At 38.1% G+C, this 18,159-nt stretch overlaps 1 protein-coding gene across 1 annotated transcript in view; it reads right to left on the bottom strand.

Annotated features, from left to right (window-relative positions):
- The window catches only part of GARRE1 (granule associated Rac and RHOG effector 1), a 28,269-nt gene extending 12,936 nt beyond the window's left edge, over positions 1–15,333 (bottom strand). The window contains exons 1-6 of the mRNA XM_009951083.2: positions 14,839–15,333; positions 6,230–6,436; positions 3,640–3,780; positions 3,263–3,358; positions 2,964–3,125; positions 1,918–2,076 (exon numbers count right to left, since the gene is read on the bottom strand). Of these exons, the coding sequence (XP_009949385.2) occupies positions 1,918–2,076; positions 2,964–3,125; positions 3,263–3,358; positions 3,640–3,780; positions 6,230–6,436; positions 14,839–15,333 (1,260 nt within the window). The remainder of the gene's footprint in view (positions 1–1,917; positions 2,077–2,963; positions 3,126–3,262; positions 3,359–3,639; positions 3,781–6,229; positions 6,437–14,838) is intronic.
- Positions 15,334–18,159: the final 2,826 nt, after the last annotated feature.

An 18,159-nucleotide genomic window follows, 5' to 3' on the forward strand; every position in this document is an offset into this window, starting at 1 on the left:
ATCTTTGGAGACATTTATGATTCAACACAAGTAACAATCCTTATATCAGCACTGTCATTTGGGAGAATGTGCAAGTTTTATGCTGACAACTCTTCAAATGATACAATAAACCTGAAGAACATCAGCACTTTAATTACCAGCAGGTCTAACTAGTTACGTCTAGACAGGACACCAGGAGATTTCCAGATTCCTGAGTCCAAATGCACCTTGGGCCACTCGCCAAATCTCACCAGGGCAGAACCTGGGTGTGCACAACCCTGAAAGCCCCTGGAACGGAAACGGTGGGAGGTGCAGCATCCTCCAAGGCATTCCTCATCTAGACACTCAGAAGCCAAGAACTCCTCTCGAGTTACGGCACACTCCCATAGGGCTGCTGAGAAACAGTTTTTCTGGCCTCATTTCCCGTACTTTGCTGCTGACTCCCAGCATCCTGCCATGAAATATGGCAGGCGAAGACACAATCCCACTTAACTATATCCTTTTCTTCTAGTTCTTCTTCTAATCATATTTAACACGTTTCCCTTGATAACACCCAAGTAGGAATTTGCTCAATCCTACTATCCACAGTTGGTTTCTCTCCCTGCAAAGATACCACCTTCTTATGCCTCCCTGTAAATCTTCCTTATACAAAGTGGTTAATGCACTACCATCTCCTGTCCTTAAATCCCTGTATCACAGTGAAATAAAGACTGATAGCAGGTGCACTGCTGTTATGATATTGATGGACTGTCCTTTTGATTTTAGGCCTTCTTTACATAAGAAGTCAGTTGAATTCCAGCATGATTTGAACCTACTTCTCTAACAAATATTTAATATTAAGGGAATATCTAATGTTTATTATCAAAGGAATGCTAAAGTAGAAATACCTGACAAATTTATTATTTACAGTTTGTCATTCACCGTTATTGGAGAACCTATTAATGGTACCAAAAAACATATAATTTAATGGACTAGGAAGGAAGGTCAAAGTCACTTAATCAGTTGTGTGACTTGTTTGAAAATGTGATATTTACAAAGTATGTATCAATATGGATCCTTCCATCAGAAATTACAATTAATTACACAGTCCTGATGGCCTGCCATCACCTTGGACAAAGAATCAGTATATGAATTGACAAGAAGCATTTAGGTCACTGTAGGTTAAAGATGATTCAAAGAATATTTGACAGACACTATCACAGGCCGTGGTGTACCTTTATGCTTGCATTTCCTTCCTATCCTATTGCATTCCTGCCCCCATTTTATTTGTCCAGTCAAATGAAAACTCACAGTAGTCCAAAAAACCTATGTGTCATGAATGAACACTTTATTAGATGAAGAGATTGCAGTAATTATTTACAGCAGTACAACTGCATTTTCTTAGAGTATGTTCCAAGCATCAGTTTTTAGAAACTGTTTAGATACTGTAAAATCCATGGGGTTTGTTTCTAAAGAACACATATGTCTACAGCAAGGTATTTAATTGTTCTGTCCTCTTTGGAGATGTCAGGCAGCATTACTTGATGCAGAGGGCTTCCTGGTTTATGTTGGGCAGGAAACCCAGCTTCCATTCAAAGCAGAGGAAATGAAAAAATGGCAGTTTTTAAAGCTAACCTGAGAGAAGCGGGGGGAAGGGGTGTTTCTTTTTAACATGGTCATCTATAGATTTTAAAATCTTTCTATTTCACTATGAATTAAGTCTCACTTCTTGTGTTCTCTCTAGTAATAACAGAGACCACAAAGTACACAGCACATTCTCCTGTTCCTACCAACTGCAGATACCATCTACAAACTTGCATTTTACAAGGACATACTTTGCTCATAAACCAAGTTAGTTGCAGCGTTAAAAAATGGAGAAACACAAAGGAAGACACTGGAAATTAATTTCTAAACTCTTTTAAATATCTACTTTCTTTTCAGGATTTCATAGTCACTTACCAGTCCAGCTTGGCCAAATAACAATTGTACAGCAGTTTTGCAGGCTCCTCGCCAAGTGGAAGGGCAAACCTGATTTAGTACTTCAGTAACAGGAGAGTCATCCCGTGGTGTAAGTCCATTATGGCATCCAGCTTCCTTAATCAACTGCAGCATTGTGTGCTGAAAAAAAAAATAAAATCATAACATCTTTGTCATACTAAATATGCAATTCAGAAACATTCACCAATGCTTCCATATGTATTTATCACTGTTCTATAGTTTTTCAAACAGCTATAATGTCTTTTACCTCTGAACAGTCTTGTATAACTAGAAGAGCTCAACTGGAGAACAGAAATATGGAAGACTGTCTCTGCTATTTGGAACACAATACTTCTTTGGAGTATTTTTGCTTATATTCTTGCAAAACAGTTTAATCAAAACTACAAAGGGCACTGCAAAGACAACAGAAAAGCAGCATTTTGAGCTGTGGATTGTTTCAACTCTTTCAGGAGCAAGGAGCTGGGCTTATCTAAAAAAAAACCTGAAAATGCTGATTAAAATTGTCCCAGTTCCTTCTGAATGGACATCCTTTCCATTCCTTTATACTGAAAATACAATTAACTTCTCCACCATCTTAATTTTTTTTTTTTTAATTTATTGAAGTACCTCCCTTAGCACTAGGTTGGACCAGACTTATTTTGGCAGTTAAGATGATAAAAGCTCTGAAGTGTGTCATCTGGTTGGGGCACCTGAAAGAGCTCTCTTTCCTCTGCACTTCTTGATACCTAACCCACCTATTTTCAGAAAGTTCACAGAAGCTTCATTACCTCCTAGACTTCTAACACTTCTCTTGGATTGGACTGAATCTGCCCAGGTGGTTAAAACGTTATCAGAAGCAGGTGTGGACATACAATGTTATCAACATCGTGTTTCCACAGGAAGTCAGGCTAAAAATAAGCACTTGTAAATACAAGTTTGGCACTGAACTTCTACTGCAGTTGTTCTCTGAATTTTAAGGAGTTATACTTTTTCTTCTTCACTCCTGTGGTTAGATTCAGGGTTATTACCGTTTTCAGCTTCAGGTTTTCTGCTGCAGACTCATTAAACGATATTCCTTTCAGAAAATGTGATCCTATCTGAACAGGTACAGTGGGCAGTTCACACTGAATTGGCTGAGGTGGAGTCTGTCTCCTTCCTGTTTGCTGGGCTTCAGCTTCACTGCAACAGCCCTGAAATATGAAACAGATCAATCAGAAGAAATTAAGACAGTAGAAATTCCTAATATAAGTCAATTTTATTTTTTTTTTAATAGTTATTTTCAAGGTGAGGAGGGATGAAAAGAGAGAGCAGGTTTAGCAGATCGTACCTGAAGACTTGCTTCAATAGCTTTTGGGTTCAAGTGGAAGCCAGCCTTCATTGCATATTCACAGTGGCCTAAACTCTCCAAAGCCACTTTGTAGGCCTGACATTAAACAAAAAGTTAAGATAGAACAGGCACATCAGCAAGTAAGCGAGCATGCAGACATCACTGTGTGTGGATACAGACATAAGAATTGTTACGTGGATTTACGCTACTCAGTTCTATACCATACACACATTTATCATGTAAGATTCCAATACCATAATTCTCAAATACCTCATGGGTTCCTGTGGTACATATTTCTGCAGTAATATACACCTTCCCTATTTCACTCCTTGGCCCACTCCACATGCACCTGAAAGCCACAGACTTTAAGAACTCACCTGCAAAGCACTGTCAATTTTTATGTTTAGCTCTTTGAGCTGATGTTCAGGGATTGCCACACTCTGTGAGCAGAAAAGTTGCTGAACTTCAATTCCTGCCAAACATCCATCACAGCCTCTTTCTCGCAGTCGAGATGTGGCCTGTAATGCAAAATAAAAATCCAGGGTAAAGAGGTTCAGCATTAAACCACAAGCTTAATTAATTTTTTAAAAAAGAACAAAAAAAACCCCAACCCACAGAGTTTAAAACATTACAAAGGAGATGAGAAGCAGCACTACATGGAAAGGATCTGGAGAAGATTATTTATTATAACTTATTAAACCTCTACTGCTACTTTGAAAGTACAAGTCTCACATAATTTGTATGGCATATAGGTGTTGGCTAGCAACTTAATTCAACATGTTTGCTGCTACTCTTTCAGCTTCCTCTCAGGACACAGGCCATATGATGACTGGAGGTACCAGAGCAGGGACTTATATCTTCAACATAAAGGGTATATTACTTGCCACAGAAACCAAAGATACATTTAATCGTGTGTACAAACACTCCTGAGTTCATAAGATATATTTTATAAAATTAAGGGCGATTACTGTGGCGCAATTTGAGAAGAGCCACACAAGACTGTAAGATCAACTTAGCACAGCAAGAGAATAGCTTTATATAATATGATTTTGAAAAATAAGGAATATGAAAAGCCAAATACCTAGTTTTAAGTGTAAAACATTACTGAGCAGGGTAAAACAAACAGAAACCTACTCTCAACTGCCTTTAAGGCCTCAGATACGGCTTGTTTGTCAGTCTAGGAAGGAGTCTTGCTCTAAAGCAGGATGTTCAAACTGGGGATTTTTGGTACTACAGCCAATGGACAGAAACATTGCTCACCTCATCAACACATACAAAATTACAGCATTTTCCAAGTTAAAAAAAAAAAATCTTAAAAAGGAAAATAGCTTTGAGCAACTGACAAATTATCATCTTAAACTTTACTCTGAAACAGCAGTGTATTCTCCTGCAAGAGAGGCCGATTTTATATGGAAATAGTGGACTGCCTTCCACTCCAGAAAGAAAAATTTTGAAAGATTTCACCATTTCAAATCTTTTTATCAAAATGACTTGTATATTAGTCTGTTTATAACTGCAAGAGAGAGAGAAAGATTTTATTTACAGAGTACAGATTTTTCTTACGCTATCCTAAAACCCTATACAAACATTTCAGATTAGTTATTTTAGCCAATCAAGAATTGAGAAGTTTCTTCTACTGTTATTCTTGAACTAGGAAGAATCTGCATTTTTCTCTTCTCCTCCCCATGTATGTTTAATAAAGGATTTGAGTAGTGTAATACTTGCACTAAAATCTATTTTGAAATACAGATTTTATTAACAGAAATAGTGGAAGTGGGCTGTTAAGGAGGTTAAAAAAAATCATCAAGTTAAAGTCCCAGATTCTGCAAACTCAAGTTTAATTTTCACCACGTTTTAAACAGCCTTGATAGCAATTCCAGGGCATTTCTAGAAATTGTAACACAGTTTTAAGGAACTAAGTATAATAAACATAAAAGTAACTGGTTTTATGCGAAAGAAGTAAAGCTGCATCAGGATTAGACCTATTACGATTATCTGTAATACACCTAAAGCACTCCCAAATCCTTATTTTATCCAGTGAAATAAATTTATGCTGCAGTGAATATTACTTGTAATTCCTCTGCATTCATAGTTCTAACGGAAACTTGTTCGCTTTCATATACCTTGCAGATGTTAGTAGAGAAATGGAAACCTTGATAAGATTTCCAGTCAAGATGATTAACAAGCCTGTGTGGGCTGCCAAATTAGACTTCAAAAGCACATGCTCCAAGTTATTTGAATTTAAGGAAACCATGCACTCAGTGTCTGAATCCATTTCTATCTATCTATCAGTCTGCAGACTTCAATAGTTCAAGGGAAAGCAGAAAAGCTCATAAACCTATTTTTCTTTGTAAAGTACTTTTTTCGGCAGGAAAAGTAAAGATTCCACAGGTGGCAAGTGTCTGCAGAAATACAAGTCCAGAGAGAGGTACATTTAAGTAATATAACTAACATTCCAACAACTGCTGGATCAAGCTTAACAGCATGAAGACAAGAGTGTTAAAAGTTACCGTAAAGATTTTTAAGTATGAAATAGAATTCATACTCAAAATTTAAGAGAAATATACATAATCTAAATTACTTTTCATCAAGATTTTGCTGGTTTTGAACAACTTGTATGTTTGCATTTTGTTTAATTTTTTTTTTTAATTCTGCCAAACCACAGTCGAACATTGTTAATTCATTACTAATAACAAAAAGCTATTTCCACTGTTTGTGCACTCCTTATGTACAATTACATCACAAAGCAAGCTTTACACAGGGCAAAGATATTATAAACACCAAAGAGGTAAAACAAGTTTTAGCATCTGAGCCTAACTGCACCACGATCCCCCCCCTTCAAATGTAGCATGTCTTTAAAATGAGAGATTTTCTTCCTTGATTAGGGCATCGAGCCTGAATTTAGGTTTCACTAAACGTAACTGTCATTTCACTAAATATACTGTCACCACAGCAAGACCTCCGTACCTCTGCTGCTCCTCTCCATGATCTTATTGCATCTTCTAGCTCATTTGTGGGGCTTAAATTTGAAGCTCCAGCCCCACTGATGTTCTTTCTCTCTTGAGCTACAGCTTCAGCAAAGCAAGAGTGTGCCACCGGCTGGACCTTCTGCAAAGCTTGTGACAGGAACTGAAAGTGGACCTGCATCACCGTCAAGAAACATCGCCCAAGTACCTATGGCAGAAGAAACAAACCAATTTAAAGCAAATAGATTTCATGGAAGTTTCCCTTCTTCCTTTTTGTTCAGTGTTTGGGGTAAGGAACTAAGTTAAACTCAGACCTTTTTTCATTAAAATAATGCTTCAGATTATAAGCAATACACAATATTTAATCATTTACTTAAAGTAAGGTAAACAGTGAGTGGGTGTTGGTTTCTATGAACTAAGGGGAAATCAGACTGATCCCATGTCACTTTTAGTTCTGCACTCAAGTTACAGTTATTTGAAGGATGAAAAGCTTGTTAAGTTACTTAGCAATATCAAGCACGTGAAACAATACAAAAATGGGAGTAGTGTATTGTCACAAGAACAAAGTCAACAGCAAAACCCACATGCATATAGACCTAGCTGAATTTACGCTAAAAAACCCAAAACAAACAAAAAATTGAATAATTTCAAAACATTATCATAAAAAAAAAAATCAGAAAAGTTTAATCCAGCAGTTTATCTTCCAAGCAGAGCAATAACCGGTAATAACATCAAAAACATTTTGCCACATAATACCGTGGCAACACAGTGCCATTTTTAGAATATAACAGTGACTGCAGAACGCACGCACAAAGTTGCAGCCCTGTCACTTGCATTGTCTGACAGGAACTGCTAACGCTGGCACAAATCTCCTCTTCGGAATATTTCACTGAAATGGGTCATGTAATACTCACTCAGAAAGTCTGAGGAATGGCAGGGAAGCGAAGGGCTGCTGGTCCCTCCCTGCAGCAGCACCAGCATCGTGCTGGGGAAGGGGTGCCCACCTCTGCCAGCCAGAGCTGGGCTCTCCATCCTGGACCTCTGTCCCCTGCATGTTTCCATCCCCCATTTATCTCCCTCTCTTACACCAATGCTAATGAGAATTATGATCGAAGACAGACAGCCTCAGTTACTACAAGCAAAACAAAACAAGTCATGCAAACTGAGTATTTAGGGGCAGCCACCACATGTGGAAGAGCAGACAGGAGTGCGACCATCCAGAAGGACAACCTGGAGAGCAAAGCAGCATGAACAGAAGTGCTCCATCTACCTTCAGGGCCACGCTCTCCTAAACAGAGAAAAGCTTACAACGAAGCATAACTAGAACACAGCACAGAAGCAAGTATTTTGCAAATTACTGTAGAAAGTATTTTAAAACTATTCAAAGCGTTCTGTTTCTTTTACGGAGTTTGTCACACAAAGTGGTTTAAAATATATATTTGACTTGATTTATTAAAAAAGACTCAACGTGAATTCCATTTTAGGAGTAATTCATAAAATACACAGATAATGTACAAAGCCATCATGCCTTGGAGCAAATAAATCATCTGGCTTATTTTCAGCTACATTCTTCTGGAATAAAAATATTCAGACACAATGATCTTACTGGCAAGACTCCGTAGTCACACGCACAGTTATATGCATTAACTATCTACTTTAGAAGAACCAGTGGTGGCAATGCTTTTTTTCCATTGCATCCAGACTCCTTTTGACATTCCATTCTGGTTAAATCACTTCCCTTCTTTGTACAAGGCATAAAATTAAACATTTTTGGTACTTTGACTGACCTCTGAAAATGGAGTTTGCCTTATTAAAAAAAAACAGTCAGCAAATGATAAAATGAACAGAACTCAACTTTCCTGGCTACAAGATTAGAAAGAGTTATAAGCAAACTGCAGGAAAAGGCAACTGGTGATCTGAATATTTCTGTGTACGAACAATGCAGCTCTCAGGGGAAGAAGAAACTAGGACTCATTAGGAATTTCAAGCCGATTAAGTTTCAAAGAATATTTAAGGTACAGAGGTTGAAGTTTCCCCTGCCTGGGAATAATGCTCAAAATAAACAAATGATTTAGTTTTTAAGTGGCAGCACACAACATTCCTAGTATAATTTACAATGTTAAATAGTAAAGATAAATAGTAACATCTGCTTCACTGAACTTCTATTTGGTTTGAAAAATAATCTATTTCAGTCTTCCCCAGAAACGGGTAAGGATGGTTTCAACTGCTTAAATAAAATCCAAGTGGTGGAGGATTTTTGCACTGTTAAGCACTCACTGTAGATGCCAAACTCCCTTTGCTTTAAAGTTCACTTCTTGAGGATTTTCTTCCAAGAGCTGAAACTCTGTCTTAACTGTGGGAAAGAAGCCCGACCACCACCAGTTTAACAAATACAGCCAGGGTTGGCCAGCAAGTACCGAAGTGTGTAAAGCAATATACCAAATCTCTGTTGCGAAATCCGCAGAACAATATTAGCATATTGGTGTGGTTTTGCCACAGACACACCACCATCTCTTTTTCAAGCTTATTTTTCCCTACTTTCCGATGCAGAAGTGTTTGACTCTCCTGCTTTAGACCATAGTAAGAACAGACTAAAACCTAGAGACTGTGTAGTAATCAAAGATGAACTGGAATCATCACAGGTGTCAATTCGTAAGTTTTTGTTGGTAGTGGTGGTGTTTTCTTAAACAATTTTTTAGAATAATTTATATAGCATATATGATGAGGTCTTCTCTTTGCAAACATTTTGTCCCAAGAAATACAGCTCTAGCACCTTGACTTTCCCAGCCCGTTACCAGGTAGCACAGCTATCTATCTCAGCAGCTGAATAACCTTACCTAAAGGAATCTGTCTTCCTGTTTAGGCAGTTGGAAGCAATGGGGCTTTTGGGGAGGTCTCACTTCAGACTTCCTTGTCTCTGAAACAGGTGATGAGTTTAATCAAACTGGTTACATACAAACAGGAGCATCAGGTGGAGATGCAGTGTTAGGTTACTCTGTCCCATATTATCCTCCTAATGGGGACACACAATCAACTTTGGAATATTTTGTTGGACAAAGTGCACAGACAAAATTGCCAGATTTCATTGCTGAACAGTGATGCCATGCAAATTCCCTGTCAAGCAAATCTTATACAAGAGATCCTTTAAAACAGAACATTAACACTAATAAAGTTAGCAAATAACCAGTGTCAGTCTTCCAAACTGGATACAAACACAGATGTGCAGTTCCAAGCACCATTTCATTTAGTAGAATTTCTCCCCCGGCTCACCACCCTCCCTTTTTTTTTTTTGGCTATTTCCCTAAACAAACACAACACTCAAAAACCAAAAATGCTGCAACACACTTATTCAGTGGTTCCCTACTACCCCCATTTTCCCTAACACAGTTCGTAATGGCTTTGGTAATAAGCCCCGTGCACAACCTGTCTACCCAATGAAGAGATCACACTAAAACAGCAATATAATGAAATTGACAGTGAGGTAGGACTTAAACTGGTGTACTGGATTATGAGATAATACCCTTTCCCGCATATTACTGAAAATAGGCAGAATAATATTCATTTTTACTATGTAGCAATGCTCTGCAGTTTGGAAGAGGGACCTCACGACCAAAACACCTGCAAAGGAAGATGCACTCCTGCTCACTGAAGAAGTTACCTACAAGATAAACTAGATTCCAGCACAAGTTGCACCTTAACATCTACAGTATTAGGAGACACGGGAAACCTAACAGACTCATTTCTGCTAACAGTCAACCTAAAAGCCCAGTAGTGATAATCTGATATTGACAGCTATTAAAATGCTAACTATAATTTAGCAAAAAAAGCATTTAAGTGTTAAGTATTTAAAAAATAAAAAGCAGTAATTAAAATGTAATACAAAATATTTCTGAAGACAATGCTAGCAGATCTGAGAGCAGATCATAAGATTATAGTCCAAGACAAGAGTACAATGGCATTCCAGTAAGCCATAGCATCTTCTACTCATTTGAAGAAGCTTTTTCCTACTAACAGTTCCTCAACTCAGAGAAGTCTGAAGCCAATCCCTGCAAATCACGTGAAAGATAATAATTTTTTAAAAAATATTTAAATTGGGCTTTACAATGTTTGCTAAGGAAAGCCTACATTTTATATTTACACAGACATTTTTGTCCCAAAAGCCTCTTGCTCAAAAATCTTTGGTTATTTTATACACGTGAAAGCCAAAAATTATCTCCACTTAATACAAAACAGAGAGTCCAAGTAAATATCCTGTGCCCATTCATGCTTCCCTTTTGTTTAGGAGGGCAACATGTACATTTGTGTCATTACCATCACTTTTGAGGCACAATACACAAGCATCAGGTAACTAAACCAAGATTCATTCTTTGTATTTTGCAGTAGTGAGGCTGCTGCAAAGCTTCACAAAGATGAGGAAATACATAAACTTTTTTCAGTTTTATTCCGTACCCCCTCCCCCAAATTTTCTTTAACACTTTTATTAACAGAAGTACAGTTTTATTGCATTCTTCTAGCTTACAAAACTTTAACAACAGATCTGAAAAACAACATAAAACAGACTCTCATTCCCCCTGATTTCCAAGCTGTTCCTCACCCATACAGGCATGTATTAATCAAACTGGTTACATACAAACAGGAGCATCAGGCAAACAGGCAAAACACCTGAGAATTCATAGTTTTCTGAAAAGGGAAAATTAAAGGCAGAAAATAAAAATCAGCACTTGCATTTCTGAAATTAAGAAACCCTGGAAAACTCCATCTGTCACCGACAACTTTGTTCAAGAGAAGTCACCTTCTTACACATCTTGGCATCTGAACTAGCAAGCTCTGTTCTGCTAAAAACCAATAAATAAATTAAAATCCTCACCCACTGCTGCTACAATCCAGGTTGCACCACCTTTTTTAGTCCAAATTGAAGTCAGTGTATGTTTATCAGAACTTGGGATTTTTCTTGATATTGCCTTCCCTTGGGGCTAGAGCCCACTACATTAGATAAAAATGTGTGGCACCTCAGAAAAACTATATTCCTCTCCTCAATTTCTAAAGCCAAGCCTGCTCTGCTTGTATTTCTCATTCTTCCTCAAGGAACAATGTTGAGGAAGGCTTAGGAAAAGTGTGTTTTCCTTAGCTGGGCTCATGCATAGAAAAAGCCTCACTCTCGTGTCCAGCTCATGAATTTGGGGTTCTGTCCTCCCATCCCGCCATGAATTACAACTCCCCTTCTGCTGCTTCCGTAATACCAGACTCCACCCCTCAAATAAGAGGCTCTGGAGTACCTCTTCATAGAATATTGATAAGCTGCCATTCAGGCATTCAACCATCTCTCAATTCTTTCTCAGAGCTCTAAGTTCTTTCAGTCTACCAGAGAAGCTGCAAAATAAACTTCATATGTTACTGTATTTCCCCCTTGTATTTTCCAAGGAAACAATTACACTGCCTCTCACACTCTTCTCCCCTTGTTTCCCCTGGTCAGAAAACTCTAATGAAGTCAGGTAAGCCCTTTATATTTTGCTGCTTCCATTGTGAGTTTTTTAATCCTGCTGGTAGTTTTATCAAATGTTAACTTTTCTATAGATCTGGGAAAAAACCAAACTACACTTTTTAAATAAAAATTTCAGCATAAATAGCTCAGTCTTCAATTCACAGAAAAACAGAGTAGGAGAGCCTCTCAAAAGGCCATCCTACTGTCCCAAGCAAGGAGCAATTTCACCTGGGTCAGTTTTGCTAGATGCAGGTTTAACCTGTTCTGTAAGTTCTTCATCATGGAGGCTCCCTACCCTTTGTAGCCATCCACGTCAGTAATTCACTAACATTACAAATTGTTTCCACATCTAACATGAATCTTTCCTTCTGAAATTTAAGTTCATTACTTCTTGCTCCACCTTACATGGACATGAAGAATGGAACAGCTGCCAGAAGATTATTACAATCTGAACAATTCCGATTTTCCTTCTTAGTCTTCTCTCCTGTAGTCCATCTTTTCAATTTGTCCTCTGAAGTCCTGTTTCCTGGATGTCTGATTATTCTTGCTACTCTCCTCTACTGTCTCTCCAGTTGCTCACTATTTCTCTAAGTGCAACAGCAGTGTGTATGTGGGTGTACTGTTGCGTTTGAGATCATAATAACCAAAGTGAGGAAAGTTGAATGCTTATTTCATGGTTCTTGCAGGTTACAGTCCTGTTAAATACATGACAGCTGCCTCTTTGCACAATAGCAACAACACTGATTTATTATTTGCAACCACACAACACTGACTCCACTCAACATGCGACTACTGTAAGCCCTAGAAGTCTTCTTAGAACTGCTGCCCAGTGGGCTCCACTTGTGAGGCTGAAAATTTCCTATTTAAATATTGTAACATTCAGTTTTCCCTCTGAATTCCATCCCAAGTGGAAAACTCACTTGTTCAGTTCCAGAATATTTTTAATTCAGCAGGTCTTCCAGCATACTTATATCATGTACTTCCAAGTCACCTAAAAACTTAAATATATTCTCTATACTGACCTCTGACAAGGTCCATTTCAACAGTGAGCAACTGAACTGCTTCCCGGGCACAATCATCCATATACTTAAGTCATCTAAACCATGCTCCCTGCCTGACTTATAAAACAACCATGTGAGTCAGTGTCACATCTTTAAGTTTCACTGGTTCTTCAGCAAAAGCAGAATGCAATACTTGTCTCATTACACCAAAGTTCCCATAAGTCTCACATATTGACTTTTTTTAAAGCTACGTGCAAGATGCAGTTTAAAAGGCAGACAAGAAGTACAGCAAGTCGAGGTCAATTTCCACAAGATATGCCTAAAAAAAACCAGGCAAGCAAGCCAGCTGTTTTGCCTGCGCCCTCTTTATGTCTGTTCCTACCATCGAGCTGCCTGGTGAAGAGAGCACCGCAGGTGCACACGGAGCTCCAGAACAAGGGTTAGGTCTATACAGGTAAAGCAGGGACCAAAGCACGTTTCTCTGCCTTTGCTTTACGCTGACAGGACGTGCAGTCAACTTACACAAATGATGCTTTGCTTTTGCTTGTGAACTCCCGTCTGAAGAAAGCACTCTCCTCAAACAGTGCATGAATTAGCACCTAAATTGCTTTACTAGGTTATAAAAGCAGAATACAGATAGCTGCCCACATTTTGCAATACAGGGTTTCAAAGGCCACAAAAAACCCCTAAAAGACAGATAGTGCTTCATATATTTTTAGGTTTTTCAATTAAAAAGTCTTTCAGCACAGCTATTATCAAGGCCTTAATTACATAAACTCACAGTGATTTTAAAATTTTTTTAAAAAAGGTATTTTTTCTTACAGATTGTTTTCAAAAATACTAGTCTACAGAAGACATTTATAAAAAAATACACGGCCAACCTTACTTCATTGTATACTAAGTATACACTGAAAACTGTCAGTCATATTTCTCACTACAATTATGCAAGCATTCTACTTAACTGCTTCATCTGTACGTTGTGCAGTTATAGAAAGCAAGTAATGCTTGATAAGCAGTGTGTATGACACTCATCCTTACAAAGTTACCTGAAATCTAAATCAAAAGAGAACTCAAAAATATGTTTTCCACTCAGGATGGAATTCTGCATGAATAACTTTGCAGAGACTGCTGCGAAGGAAAGAAATATGTCAAAACATAAACTACTTAAAACACCAGGGATTCATACGTGACTGTCACTTAACGCTGCCTGTTACATAATGAAGACATTTACTACAGGAGAAATACGCAGAAACACCCAGACAGTCACAATTAGAGTTGGGGATCCTCTCTCAACTTCACAACCTCTGAATTCTGACTGTTGAGCACTCGCTGCCAGTGTACTGCAATTATAGCAAAGTCATAACAAATTTTTACAGCACAAATCTCTCATGCTACCATGGTATTTTCCTTTTAAGCACAACAGCTCAAAAAGACAAAGATGTTTTGAAGAGTGATAAAACATAATTTTACAGAAATTTTGTTCATTAGTCAACTAATATGCAGTTTTACACAAACACTGATGACAATACACCACTCCCAAGTGTTCAGGTTTCCCCTCAGAACGTGTAATCCTACAGAAAGTATAGGTTAATCTAGGATATGATGGCTTAATATCACTAAAAATATTAGCTAACATAAACCAGAAATTTGTTTAAAACTGTTACATAGTTAGTTTGGAGGGGCAGGGTGTTGGGGTTGTTTTGGTTTTGGTTTCATTATTATTATTTTTAAACTAAGCATGGTTTCCCCAAAGAAGAAAGAGGTTGTTGGATTACTGAGTGTAAGCTGAAATCGTATACAAGATTACCATTTAGAATTATACAGGTAGTACAATTATAACTCATCTTCCTTATTTCATGCAATCTTTAAACAGAGTACAAGTTCTTATACAGAAATACCTACTAAATACCCAATTCAACATAGGTGGAAGTCAGGCACTGCAAATTACTTAATATTTTCAAGGAGAAAACATAAGAAATGAAGAGTTTCTCTTTTTACCAGCATTGCCCCCAAATACAAAGCAAAGCAGAAAGAACTTTTGTTGTAGATATGATTTTGAAGAGAAGGTCCAATTAAGAAAGAATGACACAAATTCAATGCAAAATAGGATCTCCCAAGGTAACTTACCTCAATATCTTGGAGGCTGAACTCTTTTTGATCTTTAAAGTTTGCAGCTCCTGCACTCAGTTCCATCAGCATTTTTGCTATTTCTGGTTTTATTGCTGCTGTGAGTCGACTCGCTGCTTCCATGACATGTTCCTGCACGTCTTTCAGTTGCATAGCTGCCTTAGAATAGTGCGAGTTCCTAAATACACTGCTGAAAAGGTCTGTAAGGAAAGTGCTCGTACGGCAAAATACGTTGAGTGCATCCAGGTATTTGGAGATTCCCTGCTGGATGTCTGCGATCGGAGTAGTGTGGGACACAGGGTGGTTGCAGCTGCCCGCAGCAGCTGAGGAGACCAAAGGGGATGCTGGGGTTGTAGATGCCAGCGGTGCGCTCAGGGTCCTGCCTAGCTCAGGCATTTGATACTGCTGGTGTTGCTGCACTTTTTGCTTGGACCCGCCAAGCAAAAAGCGCCGCTTATAGTCCATTTTGCTTTCTTGTGCACTACAGCAATACATAAGTGAGTGCTTGTCCAAAGATTTCTTGAATTAACAATCACTTGTCAAATTCCTTCCTCAAATATATAATTATGTACAGTAACAGTGGCGGACTGTGTACATAGGTTTCACAAAAGGCATTTCAAAAAGGCAAGCGTCTGTATAATCTGTATCAGCAGTGAGAAAGGCAGCAGATTTGCTGACTTCGTATTTTCAGTGTTCAGTGCAGCCCTGCTGCAGTTATAAACTGTAGTCAAAAAGCAAGCCGAAGTATCTTAATAATGCTCTGTCTCTTGTTTGGTATTCCACTCTGCACGCAGAAAAGCCACACTGGAGCAGAGAAGTTACCACCTACGATTTCTTCATGAGCATATTATTGTCACTTGCTGTTAAGTCTACAAAAGTTATTTTTGTCAATGCAAATAATAGTTTTAGAAGCAATACCTTAATACAATTTTCCCACTAGTAATACCAGGAAAAGTGGAGGAAACCACCGATCAACAGCGATTAAAAAAAGCAGTGCAGAAGCTCCTTCCTTGAAAAAGCAAATCCTTATGTCAGCAGATCAAATATCTTCAAATGTCTTGACAGATCCAGTCTGCCAAATTAGTTTATTTGTAGTGTCTCTTCTTAATACTGGAGGGGTGGGGTGAGGGGAAATCTGGACTCTGTTTACAGAAGACTTTGCAAGTATAAGCTATGAAAAATTAGAGTGTTTATTATTGCAAGCCTTCTTCCCCTTTCCTTATTTGTTGAGGTAGTTTCCGTTGTAACATTAAGAAGTGGTGCTTCCAGACTGCATTTGCCCTCAATTGTAGACTCAGAACAAAAATGCACGAGTGTATTTGTAAGGCCTCTAGGTCATTTCCTGTGAAGGGAGAAAAGAAAAAAAGTGTAAAACGCTATGGAACAATGAGAAGGTTTAAGATTTTAACTCCTGCAGTGTCCCGGTATACTTCTCTAGGCATACATCGCCAGCAATACACACGATCAAAAGGAAGGGAGAGTTGCACTGAGAGTTTAGAAGGCAGTTACAAGGTGGTGTCATCCTGTTACTAAACTCAACACTGCTGAATATTTTCTTATTAATTCTCCCATCCTAGACTGTCAAACTTAAGACTATAGTTAATCCCCAGTGCAACCCTTATACGGTTAAGAACACTGGAAGGCTATTAATGCAGCGCTCAGGGGGAATTAATCACACCTTCTAACCTCATCTTTTTTAAATAATTTAAGAATTAAGTCAATGAAACCCTTTTTTCACACACCACAATTTACTGCAGAAATCTGAGATTCCCATTCGTTTTAATAATTAACTAAATCAACAGATACGGGTCAATTTTTTTTTTTTCTTCCCTTCAGTAAAACAGCAGACAAATCTGTCTATATCCTAACTGAGACTGGCTGAAAAATACAATGTACACATCCCATTTCAGGATGACAGACAGCATCTATCATATGCAATGTATTATATGAGGCAGAACTGCCTAACGGATTGGCCTAAATAACACCCTCACCAGACATGAAAGTAGGGAAGAAATACAGCTTCTAGTACTGTCGTGCTCCTACTAGCAAACTCTGGTGCAGCTGGAGAGCCACAAGTGCTTTCTTGAAGGCATTTGTAGGAAGGTGAACAGAGCCTAAGTAGTGAGAGAGTCACTTTGCAGCAGGTGACATTTGAGGCCAGGCTGGAGGAATTGGAGCTTCTGGAAAAGGGCATGAAGATTTTTAGGCCCTTATCATTAGCCCAACACAGCTCTTAACTGGACAGGGCTTGGCATCTGATGATCATGTTTACAGGTTGGACTTGTACATCCGTGCAATGGTCACAGTTATCCCAGCAGCTCATTTACATACCTTTATATACACATTTTATATCAACATACACATGTATATTTATACACGTGTGTGTGACAAGATTTTTTTTTTATGCACTATGAATTTATAGCTTGTTAATTAACCCCACCTCATTCATCTTCCTTTCTTATGTGCCTTTCTTCAGAACTACATTGACCTAATTACCTCTTATCCCATCAGCTAGGTTTGGGTGGGAAACCCCATACCAGTGTCCTGAACAGGTAGCTTTCTACAGTGTTCCTCACTTTGAAAGAAAAATGTTTTATTTCTTAAGACTGCAAAAGACATCGATTAACAATGTCAGAACATTATCAGAAGGAAAGTATGATGTAGAAAAATAAACAAATTGAACAAATTGTATCTAGTTCTAGCTATTAGTCACGCTTTAGGCTACTGTCTCTCTCTCTCCTACACATAAGCGTAACTTGATTTGGTCAAATGAGGACACTCTTTTCTTTACTGCAGCAATTGCAACATACAAGGCTAATATAAAACAGTAATCCATAATAGGGTTTTTTCCCTGAGCACTTGGAATAATCCAGATATAACAGGAAGGAGCCCTTCAATTCAACAACAAAATGTTCCTTTAGCAATTGTATTTTAGATATGAAACCTGTATTAATATTGTCAAAACGGTCGGGGAATAAAGATTTTATCTTCAGTCAAAATTTCTTATTTCCATATGTCTGAAGAAACAAGATATCAATTCATTCACATAATGTGCTTTGACACATGTATGATACAAAAATCCCACAGATAAAGAAGCAGGCAAGACATAGCAGGACAAAACAACATACAGAGCCGGATAGTCTCACACCCACTACAACAACAGCCACACCAGTTTTTCAGGAAGTCGTTGCTGCAGATGGTTCTACTTTTGAGATCTAGAGCAAATATTCTTTTGTATTCTCACTTTTTAAAACATGATAAACAGATAAAACACAGCAGAAACTCCCATATGTATTTCAGCATCCCTTATTAAAGCACTCT

The sequence above is a fragment of the Leptosomus discolor genome, chromosome 8 (genome assembly GCF_034619465.1).
Source record: "Leptosomus discolor isolate bLepDis1 chromosome 8, bLepDis1.hap2, whole genome shotgun sequence".
Classification (NCBI taxonomy): domain Eukaryota; kingdom Metazoa; phylum Chordata; class Aves; order Leptosomiformes; family Leptosomidae; genus Leptosomus; species Leptosomus discolor.